This window comes from Eretmochelys imbricata, chromosome 3, assembly GCF_965152235.1.
Source record: "Eretmochelys imbricata isolate rEreImb1 chromosome 3, rEreImb1.hap1, whole genome shotgun sequence".
NCBI lineage: Eukaryota > Metazoa > Chordata > Testudines > Cheloniidae > Eretmochelys > Eretmochelys imbricata.
In genome coordinates this window covers 158,160,364-158,180,081 of record NC_135574.1, presented here as the reverse complement: position 1 = coordinate 158,180,081, position 19,718 = coordinate 158,160,364, and the positions used below count along the sequence as shown (strand labels likewise).

The 19,718-nt window shown below is 40.1% G+C and overlaps 1 protein-coding gene across 2 annotated transcripts in view; it reads right to left on the bottom strand.

The window, feature by feature from the left end:
- The window catches only part of ENAH (ENAH actin regulator), a 172,909-nt gene that overhangs the window by 72,001 nt on the left and 81,190 nt on the right, over positions 1–19,718 (bottom strand). For both annotated transcript variants that reach the window (XM_077811921.1, XM_077811923.1), the window contains exon 3: positions 13,499–13,676. In XM_077811921.1, coding sequence (XP_077668047.1) covers positions 13,499–13,676 — 178 coding nt within the window. The remainder of the gene's footprint in view (positions 1–13,498; positions 13,677–19,718) is intronic.

Sequence of the window (19,718 nt, the reverse complement as noted above, 5' to 3'; positions counted from 1 at the left end):
CAAAGATTCGAAAGATGCGGCATTCTCTACACCAGAAGGTCTGTTTCAATATACTGTTCTTTTTGGACTGCATGGGGCACCTGTCACCTTCCAGCATCTTATGGACAAGCTCCTATGGCCCCATACCAGTTATGCAGCAGCATACCTGGATGATGTGATTATTCACACCCCCGACTGGGAAACCCACTTAGGAAAGGTGGAAGCGGTTCTGGACACGCTAAGACAGGCTGGCCTCACAGCCAACCCAGCCAAGTGTGCGATTGGACTAGCGGAGGCTAAATACCTTGGCTACATTGTAGGAAGGGGCATGGTCAAGCCCCAACTAAACAAACTAGAGGCTATCCAAAATTGGCCCTGGCCGAATCGGAAAAAGCAATTCTGGGCATTCCTGGGTGTGGTGGGGTACTACCGATGATTTCTTCCCCATTTTGCTACCAGAGCGAGTCCCCTGACAGACCCCGGGGTCCAGACATGGTGAAGTGGACAGATGCTGTAGAGAAAGCATTCATGGATCTACAGACAGCCCTTTGCAGTAACCCCGGGCTTATAGCCCCAGATTTCAACTAAGAATTCATTTTACAAACAGATGCATCTGAAGTAGGATTGGGAGCTGTCCTATTGCAGATGGTCGGAGATGAAGAACACCCAATCCTCTACCTCAGCAGGAAACTCCTCCCGAGAGAGCAGAAGTAGGCCATGGTTGAAAGAGAGTGCCTAGCTGTGAAATGGGCCATGGAAACACTACGTTATTACCTTCTGGGACAACGGTTTACCCTTGTGACCGACCATGCACCCCTCCAGTAGATGCAGCGAAATAAACAGGAACACAAGGGTGACCAGATGGTTCCTGTCCCTACAACCTTTCCAATTCACCATAGAACATCAGACTGGAAGCCACCATGGCAATGCAGATGGCTTGTCACGAGTACACTGCCTGACATCCCAAGTTGCCCAACTCCGTAGTGTTGGGGGGGGGGGGGGATATGTGACAGGGTTGGGTCAGATGGCTATAGGAAAGTAATAGAAGAAGATATATTAGCCCCACGCTAAGTAGGTCCCTTTTCCCTGGATAAGGAAACAGGGAAGGTTCCAGAACAATCAGGAACCTTCTGGAGACAATTAAGGCAGGCTGATTAGAACACCTGCAGCCAATCAAGAAGCTGCTAGAATCAATTAAGGCAGGCTAATCAAGGCACCTGGGTTTTAAAAAAGGAGCTCACTTCAGTTTGTGGTGTGCGTGTGAGGAGCTGGGAGCAAGAGGCACTAGGAGCTAAGAGTGAGAACGCGGACTGTTGGAGGACTGAGGTGTACAAGCATTATCAGACACCAGGAGGAAGGTCCTATGTTGAGGATAAAGGTGTTGGGAGGAGGCCATGGGGAAGTAGCCCAAGGAGTTGTAGCTGTCGCACAGCTTTTCCAGGAGGCACTCTAGACAGCTGCATTGCACAGGGCCCTGGGCTGGAACTTGGAGGAGAGGGCGGGCCCTGGTTCCCCCTAAATCCTCCCAACTCCTGCTCAGACATAGGAGTCATCGAACTGGACTGTGAATTCAGAAACACGGCCAAGCTGAGGGCTGCTGTGAAGCTCCAAGGCAAGCAAATCCGCCAATAAGCGCAAGACCCACCAAGGTAGAGCAGGAACTTTGTCACAGTTAGATATTACAAAAAACTTTCTAACTATAAGTATAGTTGAATATAGGAATAGCTTCCAAAGAAGGTTGTGGAATTCCTGTCACTAGAGGTTTTTAAGAACAGGTTAGACATACACCTGTCAGGGATGATCTACATAGATTTGGTCCTGTATCAGTGAGGAGCTGGACTGATGATCTCTCGAGGTCCCTTTCAGCCATATACGTCTATGCTTTTATAATCATCCATTTTATCCATACCCTCCAAATCTCTAGTTTTATTTCAGCCATCACTTTGTTCAATCTTTCTTTAGAGACTGACATGGGTGTTCATCTTTTATACTCATAGGACACTTGCTCTACATGAGGGGTGCACGATATCTTATAGCAAATCAACTATAATATAAATATATATATATAAATCAACTGGGTTTTCAGTTAAGGGTTTGGAAAGGTATAGTGTAACAAGAACCCAACAAACACAATTACTCAAAGAATAATTGGACCAAACTCCCCTAAATTTCACTACAGATTGACCTATTATCTATACTAACATCCGAAACAAAAGCTATGCTGGGGTAGAGGAAAAATCTCTCTTCGTAAGTATCAAAGTTAATTGTATCAATACTATGATAAAATTATTGTATTTTAGTTTAATTCTATCAGAGTTTTTAAATATGAATGCTATTATCTGCCTAAAAGACCACTGTCCATGTTTACCTACAGTACTAAGAAATGTGACAATGTGTTAAAAATAAAGTTGGCATAACGTCTCCAAGGTTGTGCACAAAATCGTAAATGCAGCCCTCTGTTAAAAAAAATTGCGTTAAGACAGTTGCGACTTGTATTAGTTTTACTAAAGATCAATACCTAGCATCAACAGAATTAAAATTAAGTAGTTTAACAAAGTTTACATACATTAAACTCTCTTATCCTCAAAATGAAAGATACATCCGTGATTTCTAAGTTAGGCCAATTGCAGCGTTTTAATGAAATTCTCTGACTCTTACTCCCAGACTTTCACTCAATGCTTTTATGCAATACATTATTGAAATTTAGGATGCTATACAATCACTTGGTTAATAGTTAGAGGCAAACAGAACCCTGCTAAACACTTAATGATCCCCAAAACTGTAATACAAATAAAGTCAAAGGTAATACTTCTTTCGACGTTATATACAATAGGATTATAAAGGAATAGCAATACACTGTCAGACAAAGACTAATTACAAAGTTCCTGTTATTAAAATACATATTTTAGTTCAATGTTTTGACACACTGAAAAGGTAATCTTTCCAACGAATCCAAGTTGTTTTGTATTTAAATTTGCTTGTGGAAACTCTGTTTCACTAAAAGATTAACAACAGCTATTACTATAGAATCTAACATTAAAAAATGAAGTCTAACAATCTTATACATTTATCCTCCTTTTTTCCTTTAATCAATTTTACATTTAAACAAGAGAAAAAAAAAACAACTTACAAGCAAAAATGGAGATATTATCCCATTTCTGACAACACAGATACTGCCACATCCCATTACTATTCTGGCAAGAAGAGAGGACAATGCCCTCCAGAGAACTGTCAGAATGCAAGTAAACCACCATTCTTGCAACTCAGCAGGATCAGCTTCCACCACCCCCCCCCTACACATTTTATAGATGCATAATGCAATCTGAAGTTTAGAATTCTTGAAGAGCACTTTTGAAGGATTTCCCCTGTCTTTAGCAGGTTCTTAATTTCATTCTGGTAGCTTACTTGTCACATATTCTAATAAGGCTGTTTGCATTCCCGAAGACACTAAATTATTCATTCATGATATGCATAATGCTAACAGCACTCCCCCTACCAGCACTGGTTCTGTTAACTGTATCTTTGCTGCTTAAAAACCAAAGAACTATAAATGAACATATATCCTCAGCTTTAAGAGTATTATGTATTTTGTAAGATTTGACTAATAAAAATGAACTATGACTAGTCTTACTTCAAGCCTTAGTTTAGTAATCAGTAATAACAACAAGTTTCAGAGTAGCAGCTGTGTTAGTCTGCATTCGCAAAAAGAAAAGGAGTACTTGTGGCACCTTAGAGACCAACAAATTTATTTGAGCATAAGCTTTCGTGAGCTACAGCTCACTTCATCGGATGCATTCAGTGGAAAATACAGTGGAGAGATTTATATACACAGAGAACATGAAACAATGGGTGTTACCATACACACTATAACAAGAGTGATCAGGTAAGGTGAGCTATTACCAGCAGGAGAGCCGGGGGGCGGGGGGGACGGACACGGACCATTTGTAGTCATAATCAAGGTGGGCCATATCCAGGAGTTGACAAGAACGTCTGAGGAATGGGGTGGAGGGTGGGAAATAATGTCTGAGTGGGGGGTGGAGGGTGGGAAATAAACATGGGGAAATAGTTTTACTTTGTGTAATGACCCATCTACTCCCAGTCTCTATTCAAGCCTAAGTTAATTGTATCCAGTTTGCAAATTAATTCCAATTCAGCAGTCTCTCGGAGTCTGTTTTTGAAGTTTTTTTTTGTTGAAGAATTGCCACTTTTAGGTCTGTAATCGAGTGACCAGAGAGACTGAAGTGTTCTCCAACTGGTTTTTGAACGTTATAATTCTTGACGTCTGATTTGTGTCAATTTATTCTTTTACGTAGAGACTGTCCAGTTTGGCCAATGTACATGGCAGAGGGGCATTGCTGGCACATGATGGCATATATAACATTGGTAGATGTGCAGGTGAACGAGCCTCTGATAGTGTGGCTGATGTGATCAGGCCCTACGATGGTGTCCCCGAATAGATATGTGGACACAGTTGGCAACAGGCATCAGAATGCATCCGACGAAGTGAGCTGTGGCTCACAAAAGCTTATGCTCAAATAAATGTGTTAGTCTCTAAGGTGCCACAAGTACTCCTTTTCTTTTTGCAGTAGTAATAACGTAATTTCAGAGAAAGATTTAACTTTCAACCTGAAAATTATTTGTTAGTTTCCAGATGAAACTAGTATAGCTTTTCCCTTTTCTGATGTGTATTTGTTGTTTCTTTTCTCTTTTGCAATTTAAGTAAGAGATGCCTAGGATTAACTAAGATTGTTAGGGGAGTTTGGTTCTTTTAAATTGTCCTTATACCAACTTATATCCAGAAAACTATATACTCATTTAAAAAACACAAGAAAAACTGATGGTTATAAAAAAAATGATGCCAATCAAACCCAGAGGATTCCTACATAAATCACAATTATTTTGAGATAGAAGCGACTATATGGAACAACCTATGCAACTACTACAGACACCATCCTATAAGCATCTTCTCTCTCTGCCCTCATCTCCTTTCACTACTAACTCAAAGTCCCCTCTAGATGCAAGTCGCACATACAAATTTATTCTTCTCATACTCATTCTTAAACCACTCGCTTGGGCTAGCATTTCTTGAGACCCTAAAACAGATACTCCACAATAGCATTTGTTGTTCCTTCCCAGTTCAGATAATATATTTTCTGAGAGCTCTATCGCAGGGGAATAGATTGTGGTCAATACTAGACACCTCATACTATGTTACTGTTGTATTTTTTAAAACAGGAGTATTATATGGGCAACCCTGAAGAGGAAAAAAGCAAAAGACATGTATGCATATCATTAATTACCTATGCCTTCCCCTATTTACAGCTATTCTCTTAAAAGACTGAATATTGTAAGTGAAGACTCTCAAATGATTATCCTCATAGCTTCGCTCCTTTAACATTTACCCTGTCATTTCATTCACTTTTTGACTGCCAAATTGAACTTTTCAGGAAGCAGATATCAGGAACTTTCCTTCTGTTACTGTGTGAAACAATTTCCCTTCCTTACATCTACAGTATGCAAACCTTCACAAGAAGTACTATTGTCTTTGCTATAGGTGATTGTTCTTGTACTCACCAATACCAATTTAAAAATACACTCCTGGAAGATTATTAACTTAAAATCAGACATTCCTTTCAACTGAACTCTGGATAACAGTGCTAGATATCTTGCAGCTGTCAAGGTTCCTTCCCCACTCTGAACTCTAGGGTACAGATGTGGGGACCTGCACGAAAACCTCCTAAGCTTACTTTTACCAGCTTAGGTTAAAACTTCCCCAAGGTACAAACTATTTTACCCTTTGCCCTTGGACTTCCACTGCCACCACCAAATATTTATCTGGGTTTATTTTATTAGGAAAGCGTTGTTTGGAAAAGTCTTTCCCCCCAAAATCCTCCCAACCCTTGCACCCCACTTCCTGGGGAACATTTGCTAAAAATCCTCACCAATTTACATAGGTGACCACAGACCCAAACCCTTGGCTCTTAAGAACAATGAAAAAAAGCATTCAGTTCTTGGAAAGAAGAATTTTAATAGAAGTAACAGTAAAAAAGAAGTGAAAATAAAAAGAATCACCTCTGTAAAATCAGGATGGTAAATACTTTACAGGGTAATTAGATTCAAAACATAGAGAATCCCTCTAGGCAAAACCTTAAGTTACAAAAAGAGACACAGACAGGAATATCCATTCTATTCAGCACAGTTTAATTTCTCAGGCATTTAAAGAAATCATAATCTAATGCATATCTACCTAGATTACTTACTAAATTCTAAGACTCCATTCCTGTTCTGTCCCCGGCAAAAGCATCACAGAGACAGACCCTTTGTTTTTCCCTCCCCCCCAACTTTTGAAAGTATCTTGTCTCCTCATTGGTCATTTTGGTCAGGTGCCAGTGAGGTTATCCTAGCTTCTTAACCCTTTACAGGTGAGAGGATTTTTCCTCTGGCCAGGAGGGATTTTAAAGGAGTTTATCCTTCCCTTTATATTTATGACAGTAGCTGATTAAGGATCCTGATGCCTTCTGACCCTCTTAGATGTATGATTACCCACTGTTTAATTCAATCTTTCAAAGCTTCCTAATATTAATAACATTAAATACTAAAATATCAAGTATAAAAGTAGTTAAACTTCAAATTGAAGATTTTTTGGGCAAAGTCACATTTTTAACATTTACAATGATCCAGATGACCTCTGAAAAATACCAACATGATTACGTAATATCACTTCATCAAGTTATGAATAACTCTACAATTTGTCTGAAGAATATGCCAAGCATAACTGTCATGCCAAAAGAAAATATTTTAGTGTGTTTTCCACAACGCAAGAATAGGTTCACTAACATATGAGCAAACCAATTGCAACTACACACTGGCAGTCAAATTTCATTATTTTTCTTCTATATTTTCTTAGTCTGCATAGTAAGCAATTCTTGCAGCAGAACTGGACAGGTATAAATAGGATTCTCCTATTCAGTTTGAAGAATCTGAAGGATTTTAATATTGTTACACATAGATCTAGGTAAAATATATCCTCTTGAAGATTAATATTTTTAAATATAGATTTCTCAAATTTGTTTCACCTTTCACTATTCCATCTTGGGTTAAATACATTTGTAACTATTTTAATATATAGTAGACAACTCAAAAGGACCAAAAAATTAGATCAACCTACCCAATAAGGAAACTGCTCCTAAACACTAAAATTCCCAGTGTAACATTCTTAAAAATTTGTACATACTTTAAAAAAAGAAAAGTGATTGAGATTTGCTTTTATAAAAAGCTATTTAAGTTTAGGGCAGTTTCAGCACATTTCCTAGCAATAGAAGTGCTGACGACATTTGAGCTGCTGAGCCAGTGATTTGTCCAGGTGAAAAAACTTCCATGATGTAACGAGTAACAGAAAACGGGATAGAGAAAAGCCCTGCACTTTAAAGTTGTTGTTAACTAGTGCAGATAAATATCTTTCACATATGTACATCAAAACAGGTTTTTGTTTTTTGGTCTGGAGAAACAAGGGAAACTTAACTATGAGCTCCATAAAACAAGCTGGATGATGAGACATCCTGGTTTTCATATTAAATTAACAGGCTGGTTAAACGTCCTTGCCTGATGATCAAATGTCCAGGGCCCTTTCCTTTGCCACAGCTAATTTAAAGTGTATCTTGGACCAAAACATATTCAGAGTTTGGGCACACCAAATAAAGATATTTATTTGGATGAGAGCTAGCTAGCCAAGGCTTAATCCTGACAAGACTGAAGTGATATTGATTAGCAGCTAGAGATGCCAAGAATAATATCTGCCCCTTTAATTGAGGTTGTCTACCTTTAGTTGGGTCAGGTTTATGATGTAAAAATATGGTTGGGCTCTCAGCTGCTACTAGGAAATCAGGCAGCAGCAACATTCACAGACAGCTACAGGGTTGCAACCATTCCTTTCAGATTAGGACCTTGCAACTATCATCCATGCCCTTGTCACTTCAAGATGAGATAAATATAATGACATTTACACAGAGCTGCACCTTAGAAAGCATTCAGAAACCGAAGCAGAGGCAAAATGCAACACTCTGCTTGGTAAGTAGAGTACCTGACCATGATTCTATTCAATCTATGTTTCATGTGCTGCATGGGCTACCTATAGGTTTGTGTGTGATTTTTAAGGTGGTTTTGACCTGTAGAGGTCAAAATGGTTGAGCATCTATGTACTGGAATGCCTTTACCCATGTCATGCCATCACAGCTAAAAGCAGCAGAGATACTAGACATGAAGCCCCACTAAAGGGACTGCTAGCAGGGCATTCTCTAGGAGAGCTCTATGGCTTTGGAATTTACTCACTTTGTCCAAAGTAGTCCAAATCCAATGACCTACAGGAACACCATAAAAGCTCATCTTTCCACCCTCTTCCCCCCGCCTCTTCCCCCCCCCCCCCCAGCTTTTGGGGAAGTGGTTAGGAAGCAGCAGGAAGGGGAAGATTAATTGAGTTGTTTGGTTTGTTGATAGTCGGTTGCGTTGATTGTACGGCTGTGCTTTAGTTATATTTTGTTATTTTTTCTTGTTTCAATTTTTAAAGTTCTGCCAGGAGTCCCTCGAGAATACAGACAGGCACTCTTTATTTAGACTTGTATGAACTAAAAAAGAAATCAATTGTTCAGAACAGACTAATTCAGGATGTATGTGTGCAGCAGACTGCTAGAGCTTCTGCTACTAAAAAAGTAGCAAGAGTGTACTTGAGTGTGACTGGATATACTTTATACTAAATGGTACAAGACCCATCAAATTCAAGTAACCTGCACACATGGACCATTACAAATATTTAGGTTAAATGAAAAACTGGACGTGTTGGATGTAATTGTTAAGGCATGAGAGCACTGCTGAGTCTCATGCAACCTCACTGCATATGTCATTTCAGTCTTTACGGCAGCTCAATTCTGGTGAAGAGGTGATTATTAAAGTGGCATAATGTCATAATAAGGAAAATGACAAAGCGTTCAATGACAGCTAAGAAAGAAAAAAGTGCAGAACTATGACAAATGTGATTCCATTTTACTCTACGGTGGTTCTTATATTATGCCAGGCACTCATACTATGGTGATAGATGCCAGTACAAACCCGTAAGATAGAGGGGTCCAGAAAAACACAGCTGCCTGAAGCCTGAGCTCGGAGTGGGATACCAAATTCATCTGCTTCCATCAACCCACAAAACTTATTAACCTTCCCAAAAAGCAGCACAGATTTGAAGATGGATTCTACAAAAAATCCAAACATTTTAAAAAAAGATACCTCAACTAAGAAGAGTGTTACTGGCTCAGAGTGTGAAGAGACCTCTCAAATTCCAAGTGACAGTAAAACCAGGCAGAAATGCCAATGCTGAAGAAAATCAAATGGTTATCAAAGTGGATATTTTGGAGTAGATCTCCGAGTTTAAGGCCATGAAAGGATCTGATGCCCAATCTTCTAGCAGTAATGAAGAAAGCTACTGATGTGAAAAGAGTATGTCACTGTGCCAGAAACTGGCCTAAGAGAAACAAGGGAGACACAGTCATATGGCACTGATGGAACAGAGAGAGAGAGAGAGAGAGAGATGCAGCTTAAACTGGATGATATAGAAAACAGAGTGAGAAGGATCATCATCAGAATTAAGGGAATAACTGAAAACACTGATGACTAAAATACAATCTGGTATATAAAAACTTTAATTGCAGAGTTGTTACATCTGAGCTCTCTGGAACAGATGAAGTTCGAGAGAGCACACAGGGTACTGCTTCCCTGGCCTGGACCTCATAATAATGGACCCAGAGATCTAATTGTGAAATTTCACTATCTGAATATGAAAAAGGCCAGAGACCATTCACTGCTCATACTCAGAGGCTACAAGCTACGATTTTTCCATGACCCCTCTGTCCTAACTTTAAAAAAGAGAAGGGAGCTGGGGGGAAATTACAGCAGCACTCAGGATCGCAGATATCCACTACAGATGTAAATTCTTATTTAAACTCTCATTCAGCTTCCAAAATCAGTATTATACAGTAAGAAACTTTAAACAAGAAAAAGGTCTCGCACATCCAGGATGGGGCACAGGCCCCCTTTGGCCTTCGGAATAAAAAAATACCAGGAGTAAAACCCTTTCCCTCTTTATTCCATGGGAACTTGCTCTATGGCCCCCAGTAGTAGGAGGGCTTGCACTTCCTGGGTGAGCAGTGAGGGGGGAAAAGGGGTGGGAAGGAGGGACTGAAAGAAATTAGAGGTGTACCTTACTGCCACTGTATTGAGAACCCAGTGGTCTGTAGTTACAGCGGTCCAAGCAGGGAGGTAAGGCAACAAGCGGTGGGAAAATAAAGGATGAGACAGATCCTGGTTGCAGGCTGGGAGGTCACCCTACCACTAAAGTATATGAAAATAGTAAGAACTGATAACTATCCACTAAGCGTAACTATTTACAAAGAAAACCACTGAATAGGAACCACTTGCTAGAGCAAGGGAAGCGTTCCAGCACCAACACGGGCGTAAGAAGGAACTGAGGGAGGAAGGGGGCCGGCGGCATCCTTATACTGCACATATGGGCACCACTCCAGAGGGTGCCAGAGCCGGTTCCCTACAGATACCACTGAGGGTAAAAACTTCTGGCACCAGTGTATGTGGTGAGCACACACACCTACAATGGAATGGACATAAGCAAGCACTTGAAGAATATATGATCATTTGAAGGACTGCTGGAGCAAGTTAAGTTGATCACAAACTTATTCAACTTATTTCAACATCTGAAAAAAAATATATTTTCAATGTAATATATAATATGATACTTGTCAAATCAGAATGATTATTTCATCTTCATTTTCTCTAAACAGGAAGTCTAGTTTTAGCTGTATTAGTCTTATAACCTGGAATCATATTTTATTTGCAGATCTTTGTTCAATAGCTATGTAACAGCAAACAGTATTATGCTTAGACAAATAATTTTTGTTCATGATTTTCACTATACACCAATATTCTCTAGGTTATCCATGCCTAAAACAATTTTAAAATCAGTTATAGTTAAAGTAAAATAATATTAAATTCATAGTGATTCTCCCAGTGCCTGATCTGAAGCCTGTTGATGTTAATGGGCTTTGGTTCAGGCCCAAATGATTTCACATCAAGTATATTCAGTTTATAAGTTAACTGCTGCCACTGAGAGCTGTGGGGGGCCATGCCTGCAGAGGTCAAAGTAAACAAAATGTCTCAAGGCCCACCTGATGGGCCTCATGCCAAAGGTTGCCAACCCCTGTTCTAGCCTGACAAACTCCAAAGAATTAAGCTTTGTTTTTTTCCACTTACATCACTAGTATCAACAACTTATCCTTGATAGCAAACTATCTGTAGTTACAGTAGCATGTTCATAAAGCAGCTGTTTTAAAGGATTATGCTGCTACCATTCACATTTTAGTAGCAGTATGTAAGTATGCTACCTGTATTCAGAGCTAAGTGCAAACTGACTATTTTTATTTAACTGTTAAAATGTAGTGAAATATTTAGGTCAGAATGAATTTAGACTACTTATTCCTGCTTTCTTATTTTCCTATATTTAAATAGGTCACAATCTGACTTTATATTCAACTAAGCTCAAGGAACAAAAGGTAGGAAGCTAAAGAATACTATTTACAAAATAAGGAACATGTATACAGGGAAACAGTGTAATAAAAGAAGCAATCTTCTCTTTAGCATTATATTTACTATTCAATTTTTTCATTTTTGTGCTCAAGGTAATCTGACTCTTCTCGGCCTTTCCCTTATATAGGGCATCAAAAGTTCTATATAACCAAAGTTTCTCTAACAATTTAGTTGATGTATGAAGCAGAACATAGACTTTGAAATGCTAGTAGTAGAAAGAAATGGTTTTGGTTGGCTAAATAAGTAAGTGGGTTTCACTTGAAGACACAGGTAATACTTTTTGTTGACAAAAAAAAATCACTTTTCTGACTAGCGACATCTTACAAAGGGCAAGCATTCCAAAACTGTTCTATTTCAAACTGTTTGCACAGTTTACATGTTGCTGTAATTTCCTTGTCCTTTTCACAAACAAAATATTTGGACTGAAATAAGAGCTCTTTCCTTAATGGCACAAACAAATTCTGACTCACTACAGAATCAAGGGACAGTTTGGTAGCGAGGAACAACAATTTTATACATGCATGAATATCTGGCAGGGAAAATATAAAAACCCTGGAAAAATAAATTACTACTTGCAGAATTATCATGACAATTTATCATCACATGCAAAACATCTACTTGCTGATTCTCATAATGATGAGGAAGCAATTTTACTTGCTTACCAAAAAAACTGCCCCAGGAAATTTTGCATACCAGCTATATTTCTTTCACTTTTCCCTCTTGCATTTAGAGCTTTTTCCATTCTCCCATCCTGCCAGCATACTGCTAATTAAGGTCACATTGTAACTGAAGACATTAAATATCTTCACTCCTCATCCAAATTCCCCCCAATGAAGGTTTGGGCAAGAATTTTATCCTTTATTTTTATTTTTATTAAGGATTCACACAAAAGAATTAGATCAACTATGAAATGTGTAAAGACTACACATTGAAGCAATGTAATTTTGATTCATTTAAGTGTCCTACAAACTTCCAGTATCTTTTACAAGTTTATAAACCTGGAATAAAATCCAAGATTTACATTTCACTGTAATTTGGAATTTACTACATAATTTATGCTTATTTGTGTTTATTACATACAATTGTTAATCTAACCAAATGAAGAATACCGATACTTTTCAATACTATTTCCAACTCTTCTAAATTTGAAATCATCCTTAAAAATTTTAACAATCTGGCAGGAACTGTTCTCTACACTAAGGTTTTTGACAGCAAATCTAGGTTTGCTAGATTGCTAAAGATTCCTTCAGAAAACCTTGCAGATATAGCTCAAGAAGCCAGGATGTTGTCAATTCTCTGTTACTAGTGGCTTCTTTAAAAGTGAGACAAACTGGAATTAAGACAACAATATGCCTATTAAGCTTACCAACTAAAGCACTGAATCAATGGAGGCTAAACTCCCAGGATTGGGGAAGAGATGTTAGATTTTCTTCATTTGACTTCCCCTTTTAATAATAAATTAAGATATTATATAAACAAAACAAAAAAAGAAAAATCTGTATAAGATTCACAACATTTTCTCTAGAAAGGAAAATCCTCAAAAACATCTTGAGGAAAGAAAAATTAAGATTTAATATTTAATTTATTTTCCACATTTCTACAAGTAGTAGATGAACTGCTCTCAAGGATGGTATTTGCGTGAATGATAATCAAAGCTGGTAGGAGAGTTTAAGCATATAAATACACAATCAGCTGAGGTGTCTGGAGGCCCATCCGTACTAAAGAAATAGTATCTTCTCCACTAAAAAACCCAGTCTGCATTAAGAATCACAAAACTTGGCATTGAAAGGTCAAGAAATTAAGATTTCAGTTTAAATTTTTCATCTAATCTCTATATTCTGAATAATCTGCAGTCAAAGAAAAAGTTTAAAAGCCTTACCAGTTTCCTGTGAATTCAACACTTCTAAGGCATGCATCATGGCACTTGCGAAGACATTGGCATCTTCTTTACTGCCAAAGTTAAGACCATACACCTGTCTAGCATCACGCCACTGGTGGAAGGTCTGCGTAGCTTGATTGTACTTCAATCCTTTTGGAATGGCACAATTTATTACCACCTACAATGACAAAGTAAATACTTGTAAGTAAATTTTAAGTCTCAAATATTTACTGTAATTTTTCCCCCCAATACATTTAAGCTTTATTTAATTTCTTTCCTGTAGACATTTTTGATTATTTAACTGTTTCATCCTGTTTTTAATAGATACAACACCACTTAGCTACTCATCAGGAGACCAGGTAAACTTCTCCTTTTAAGCCAAGTCCCAACACTGCCCCAAATCTGCGGGGAAAACCTGGGGGCCATCAATTTCTGCATAATTTTAAGTTTTAATTTTGTACTTCTTTGAAATATATGAACTTTGTGATGTGAGCCAAGACAGCGTTTTCTTCTGGACTTTGAGAAGTATTTACTGTCCCCTTTTCTCTCAGTGGGGTGTTACTTTGCTATTATTAAGCTTCACAGTTCAGTGCCAACACTGACTGTTTTTTCTATGACCATTTCATTAGGAATAACCTTGTAAACTGTGTGTGTGCTTGGATATCAGAAGTTGTTTACAACCCACAATCCCAAAGGCTGTCTCTGAGCTATAACATGTCTGGTGGCTTTCTGTGCATAGCAGGCAGCAAGAAAATTAAAGAGATCTTGGGGGCGCTGAGTAGATAGATATAGGTAGTTCCAACAACGAGATAAGCTTATGGATACTCATTTGGCAGGTAATTGCAAGGTTTAACATGGACTCCACTCTACACAGATAACCACTCTTCGCCTGCGAAGCAATGTTGACAGTTATGCAAGAGTGGTGCTATTTGTGAAAGTCTCTGGAAGTACTACTCAAGAGATTAAGAAAAATAATGGCTAAGGAAGTGGTCTTCTAATGGCCTTCTAATGAGCAGCACTGTACATGAAGTGATCTGTTTTAAGTGTTCCAAATATACTGAGATGGGGGTTGCCTTATATATGGTTCACTACAATGACAAAAAAGTCTGCATTAAAACACAGCAATTATTTACACTAGACCATATCAGTTGGCTTACAAATAAAAGCAGTGACCGTTCTTATTGATCCTCATATCCCTCCCAGGCTGGGCACTGCACAGAACCTCTCCAGCCATGGATCCAGAACACCCCTCTAGATCAGGACTTGCAAAGGAGTCCTTAGGCAGCAGTCTTATGGCTCTCTTCTGTATGGCGGACAGCCAGATATGGGACTTTTAGGGCCCCTACACTGCATAAAGTGGCCAAAGTGGGGATGAAGGTCTGTCTCACCTGAGTATATCAATAAATGTAGAAGTTGCCACAACTATTAAATGTTTACAAATATAGTCAAAGTCCTTCCCATTTTGAGATATTTTTAAATTAAATGTAAGTATAGTTCAACACTGAAAATGTAAAAGTGGCACATTCTTACTCCACAGATCTGATTCCTGTATGTCCAGAGACATACTGTACTTAAACAAAATATAATATGTTGTACTCCTGTTGGACCTACAGAGCCAATACAGATGAAGAAACCAGAAAAGGATACTGGTGTGTTTGCTAGAACTCAATATTTGTTGACAGAATCTTAATTGTTTGTGATGAGTGAGCCAGAAAGAACGAAGCTTAGACACGAACTGTAAATCTCCACAGGGATAAAAGACCTGTGGCACGGCTGCAGCTGGCCTGGGTCAGCTGCACTAGGGCTCGGGGCGCTCAGGCTGTGGGGCTAAAGATCACTGTGTAGACGTTTGGTCTTAGGCTGGAGCCCGAGATCTGGGACCCTTCTGTGGCACTGCACCCCATATTCTTCACACTGATATTATTATGAGATATGATTATGACATAACTATATTTTATGCAAGATGGGTCGTGTGAGATGTAACTGAAAAGTTTATGATTTACTGAATATGATTATCCTATTTGTATGCATGTATCATTTTTGTATCTGCAGTTATGAATATTGACTATTAATCTGTATTTCAAATGTAGTTACACCTGGGTAATGCCCACTAGACAAGCTGTTTTCAATCTAGATAGTGGGTGGGAAAGGGCCTATTCAGGGCAATGGGCCATTAGGCAAAAACAATAGGCCTCAGGAGATGCTTATCTCCCACCTGGTGAGCCATCCAGTGAATGCTCCAAACAGCCTGAGAGTCACGGCTACTATAACTCTACAACATAGGTAGGCAAACTTTTTGGCCTGAGCGCCACATCTGGGAATAGAAATTTATGGTGGGCATGAATGCTCACAAAATTGCGGTTGGGGGGCAGGAGGGAGAGTGAGGGCTCTGGCTGGGGGTGCAGGCTCTGGGGTGGGGCTGAGGATGAGGAGTTTGGGGTGTAGGAGGGTGCTCCAGGCTGGGACTGAGGGGTTCAGAGGGCAGGAGGGGGATCAGGCTGGGGCAGGGGCACAGGGAGAGGCTCAGGAGTGCAGGCTCCAGGCGGTGCTTACTTCAAGCGGCTCCCGGAAGCAGCAGCATGTCCCCCCTCCAGCTCCTACGTGGAGGCATGATGGCCAGGCGGCGCTGTGCACTGCCCTGTCTGCAGGCACCACTCCCACAGCTCCCATTGGCTGCAGTTCCTGGCTAATAGGCACTGCAGGAGTGGTGCTTTGGGCAGGGGCAACGTGTAGAGCAGAGCCCCCTGGCTGCCCCTACGTGTAGGAGCCAGAAGGGGATATGCCACTGCTTCCAGGAGCCACATGGAGAGGTCCTTGACCCTGCTCCCCAGCAGGAGCTCAAGGGCTGGATTAAAACGGCTGGCAGGCCAGATCCAGGCCCTGTGCTGTAGTTTGCCCTCCCCTGCTCTACAAGGACGTGCGATGAGACCACATGTCTCTAGACTCCATCTTGGGATGTCAGTAATTTTCCACTGACTGGTCTGGGAACCAAGCTTTGATGCAAAGGGTTCCTGCCATATACAAAAGCTATATAAGGCGGCGAGTGACATCATTTGGGGATCTTTGCTCCCCACAAGACAACTCCTGGAAACACCTGAGGAAAAAAGACAGAACTGGGGGAAGTACTGGACACAGGCTAAAGGGATTTTTAGCCTGAGAACGAAACACCTGGGGATTCCAAGCTGTAAAGCAAGTGCTAAGTGCAGCTCCCCCCTTAAAAATCTGCAGCCTGCTTATATCATCTCTTTGATAATGAACAGCGGATTCTCACCTGATCTATTTAGTATACAGTAACTCCTCCCCTTAAAGTCGTCCCAGTTAACACTGTCTCATTGTTACGTTGCTGATCAATTAGAGAACATGCTCGGTTGAAGTTGTGCAATGATCCCTTATAATGTTGTTCAGCAGCCACCTTTGTCCACCGCTTGCAGAAAGAACAGCCCATTAGAGCTAGCTGGCGGGGGCTTGGAACCAGGGTGGATCGGCAGCCCCCCATCAGCTCCCCGCTCCCCTAAGTTCCCTGTGCAGCAGCTGCCCAGTAGGCTGTCAACTGCCAGGCAGTTCAGCTGTCCCTCCCCCTACTGCTGTGTGCTGCTCCTGCCCTCTGCCTTGGAGCTGCTCCTGGGAGCTTCCTGCTTGCTGTGTGGGGCTGGTCAGAGAGCCTGCTTGTAACTGCAGCTGGGTGTCCCCCTACCTGTATGTATGCTGGTGAAAGTGCAGGTTGGAGGGCTTTGTAGCTTGTAGTACAGTGCGAGAGGGAGCCCAGGCTGGTGGGTCAGGGGGCTCAGTGGTACCCCAGTTCCAGTTGGCACCTAGGGGGAACCATCACACCTCCATCCTCACAGGGTCCAGGAGCGCAGGCTCCAGTCCAAGCGTGAACATCAACACAGCGATTTTTCAGCCCTGGAGCCTGAGCCCTGCGAGCCCGAGTCAGCTGACCCAACACAGCCATGGGTTTTTTATCCCTGTGTAGATATATCCTCAGATTCCACAGTGAGTTTATGGGGCTGGCAGTGTGAAACAAAATCTTTACATGTGAACTAACCGGAGTTGATCTGAAAGCCATTAACACCAAGAATATGTACCTGCGTGATACCAAAGTCATTCTACAGAGTAGAACTGCATTATTAGATAATTTTATGGGCTCAGACCACAAAGTTTTGTATGCAAACATGGTAAGATTTCCAGAATAGAAGACTTTAAAAAAAATTTCTATCTATTCTACCTTTTTTATCTATTTGAGAAAACGTGGACCTTATTCTGCTTCTGTTACATCAGCTTAACATCAGTAGTTATATCTATAGTCACATCAGTTTGAGTAAAACTGCATTTTGTCCATATTTCTTCAATTGAAATTCCACAGTATAAATCTGCATTAATTTACAGGTAAGGTAGTTTTACTCAAGTTCTTGCACTTACTTAGTAAGTTTACTGCTGTTAAAGCTAAACCTTGAGAAGTATGGAAGTGATCAGTTAAGGTAACATTTTATTATTGTTGTAGTTTATGCATTTGATTAATATTGATGTGAAAATTCACCAGAAACATTCCCATAACAACATTAACTCTAATTCACAAATGTATAGTACCAGTGAATTTTCAATATACGCATCACTACACACTTTTCATGGGACATGATATCCACGGATTAGTAACAAGTATGTTAACAGTTTTCATACATACACCTCTACCTCGATATAACACGAATTTGGACATAATGCAGTAAAGCAGTGCTCTGGGGGGTGGGGCTGCGTGCTCCAGCGGATCAGTGCGTCAGGCTCTGACATGCTGCTCTGAGTGGTGTGTTAAGGGTGCCAGGCCGGGGCTGACAGGTTGGATATGGGCAGAGGGTCTTGGGGGGCTGTCAGGGTACAGAAAGCAGGGAGGTAGGGTATGGGGTGGGGTCCTGGGGGTGATTAGGGATGGGGGGGTCTCTGGAGTTGGCAGTCAGGGGACAAGGAGCAGGGGGGCTTAGATCGGGAGTGGGGTCTCTGGAGGGGGGTCTCTGGAGGGGCAGTCAGGGGACAAGGAGGGGGACAAGGAGCAGGATGGGTACTGCATACACCATGTTAGTTCTAACAAAAATGATTTGCTGACTATTAAGAACGGAAATGCTTGAGGCCAAAGCAAGTTCGATATAACATGGTTTCACCTATAACGTGGTAAAAAATTTTGGCTCCCGAGGACCGCGTTATATTGGGGTAGAGGTGTACCTTGAGAATCAAACAACATAATTGGAATGTATAATGTAAATGTTGACGTTAATACTAAGTAAATCATTAACTTTAAGAGCAACAGAATGTTGCCTTAGTTTATCATGTGCATACATTAAAATTCAGTATTTTTTTTTGTTTTTGAAATAGTTCCTAGGTATTTTCTATAAAGGTTATACTATTCACTCTTACAACCTTAGCTAAGTTGACATTTCTATAAATGAAAATTTATAATAGCCAGCACTGCCAAACAAAGAATTTATAATCCAATAGCAGGATTTTTTTGAAGTTACAGGAGACTGAACAAAAGGCACCTGTCAAGATCAGAAACATGACTGACCATTATACCATCAGTAATTGTCACTTTATATTGGAAAGTGGGAATATTTTAAAGTCAAAGTAAATTTGTCAAGTATGCCTTAAGATACATTATTTTATCATATATTAAAGTTTCCAAACACAGACATTTATCATCCAGTTTTAGAATGCACACCACAGACACTATCAATTTTTGCCATAGGTTTATGAGACAATCAATTTGCATGGTCAGTAGTGAAATATCTGAAAAAAGACCCATTCGTTATCAAAAATATTGATATATAAAATTAGAGATGGAACATGAGAAAAATGACCTTCTTTCTAGTACTACTTTTAATATTTCAGTCAAATGCCTTTAGTCAGGACAAACCATTTTAAGTTACAGAGGTTCACAATTAAACCAGTATTGCCTCCAGAATATACACATCCAGATAAGTAATCAGGTAATTATACAAAGATCTTTATAAAATATATCAAGATCAACCTAAAACTAAGTTTCAAAACAATACGCATAACAAAAACAGAACCCATCAAGCACTGAATTTCATTAGTGTTTTTTCCTAAGAAGGCTCCATGGCTAACATATAGCAACATCTCAGATATTAACATTCTACAAATACATCAGAAGCAAGAGGAAGACCAAGGACAGGGTAGGCCCGTTACTCAATGAGGTGGGAAAATAACAGAAAAT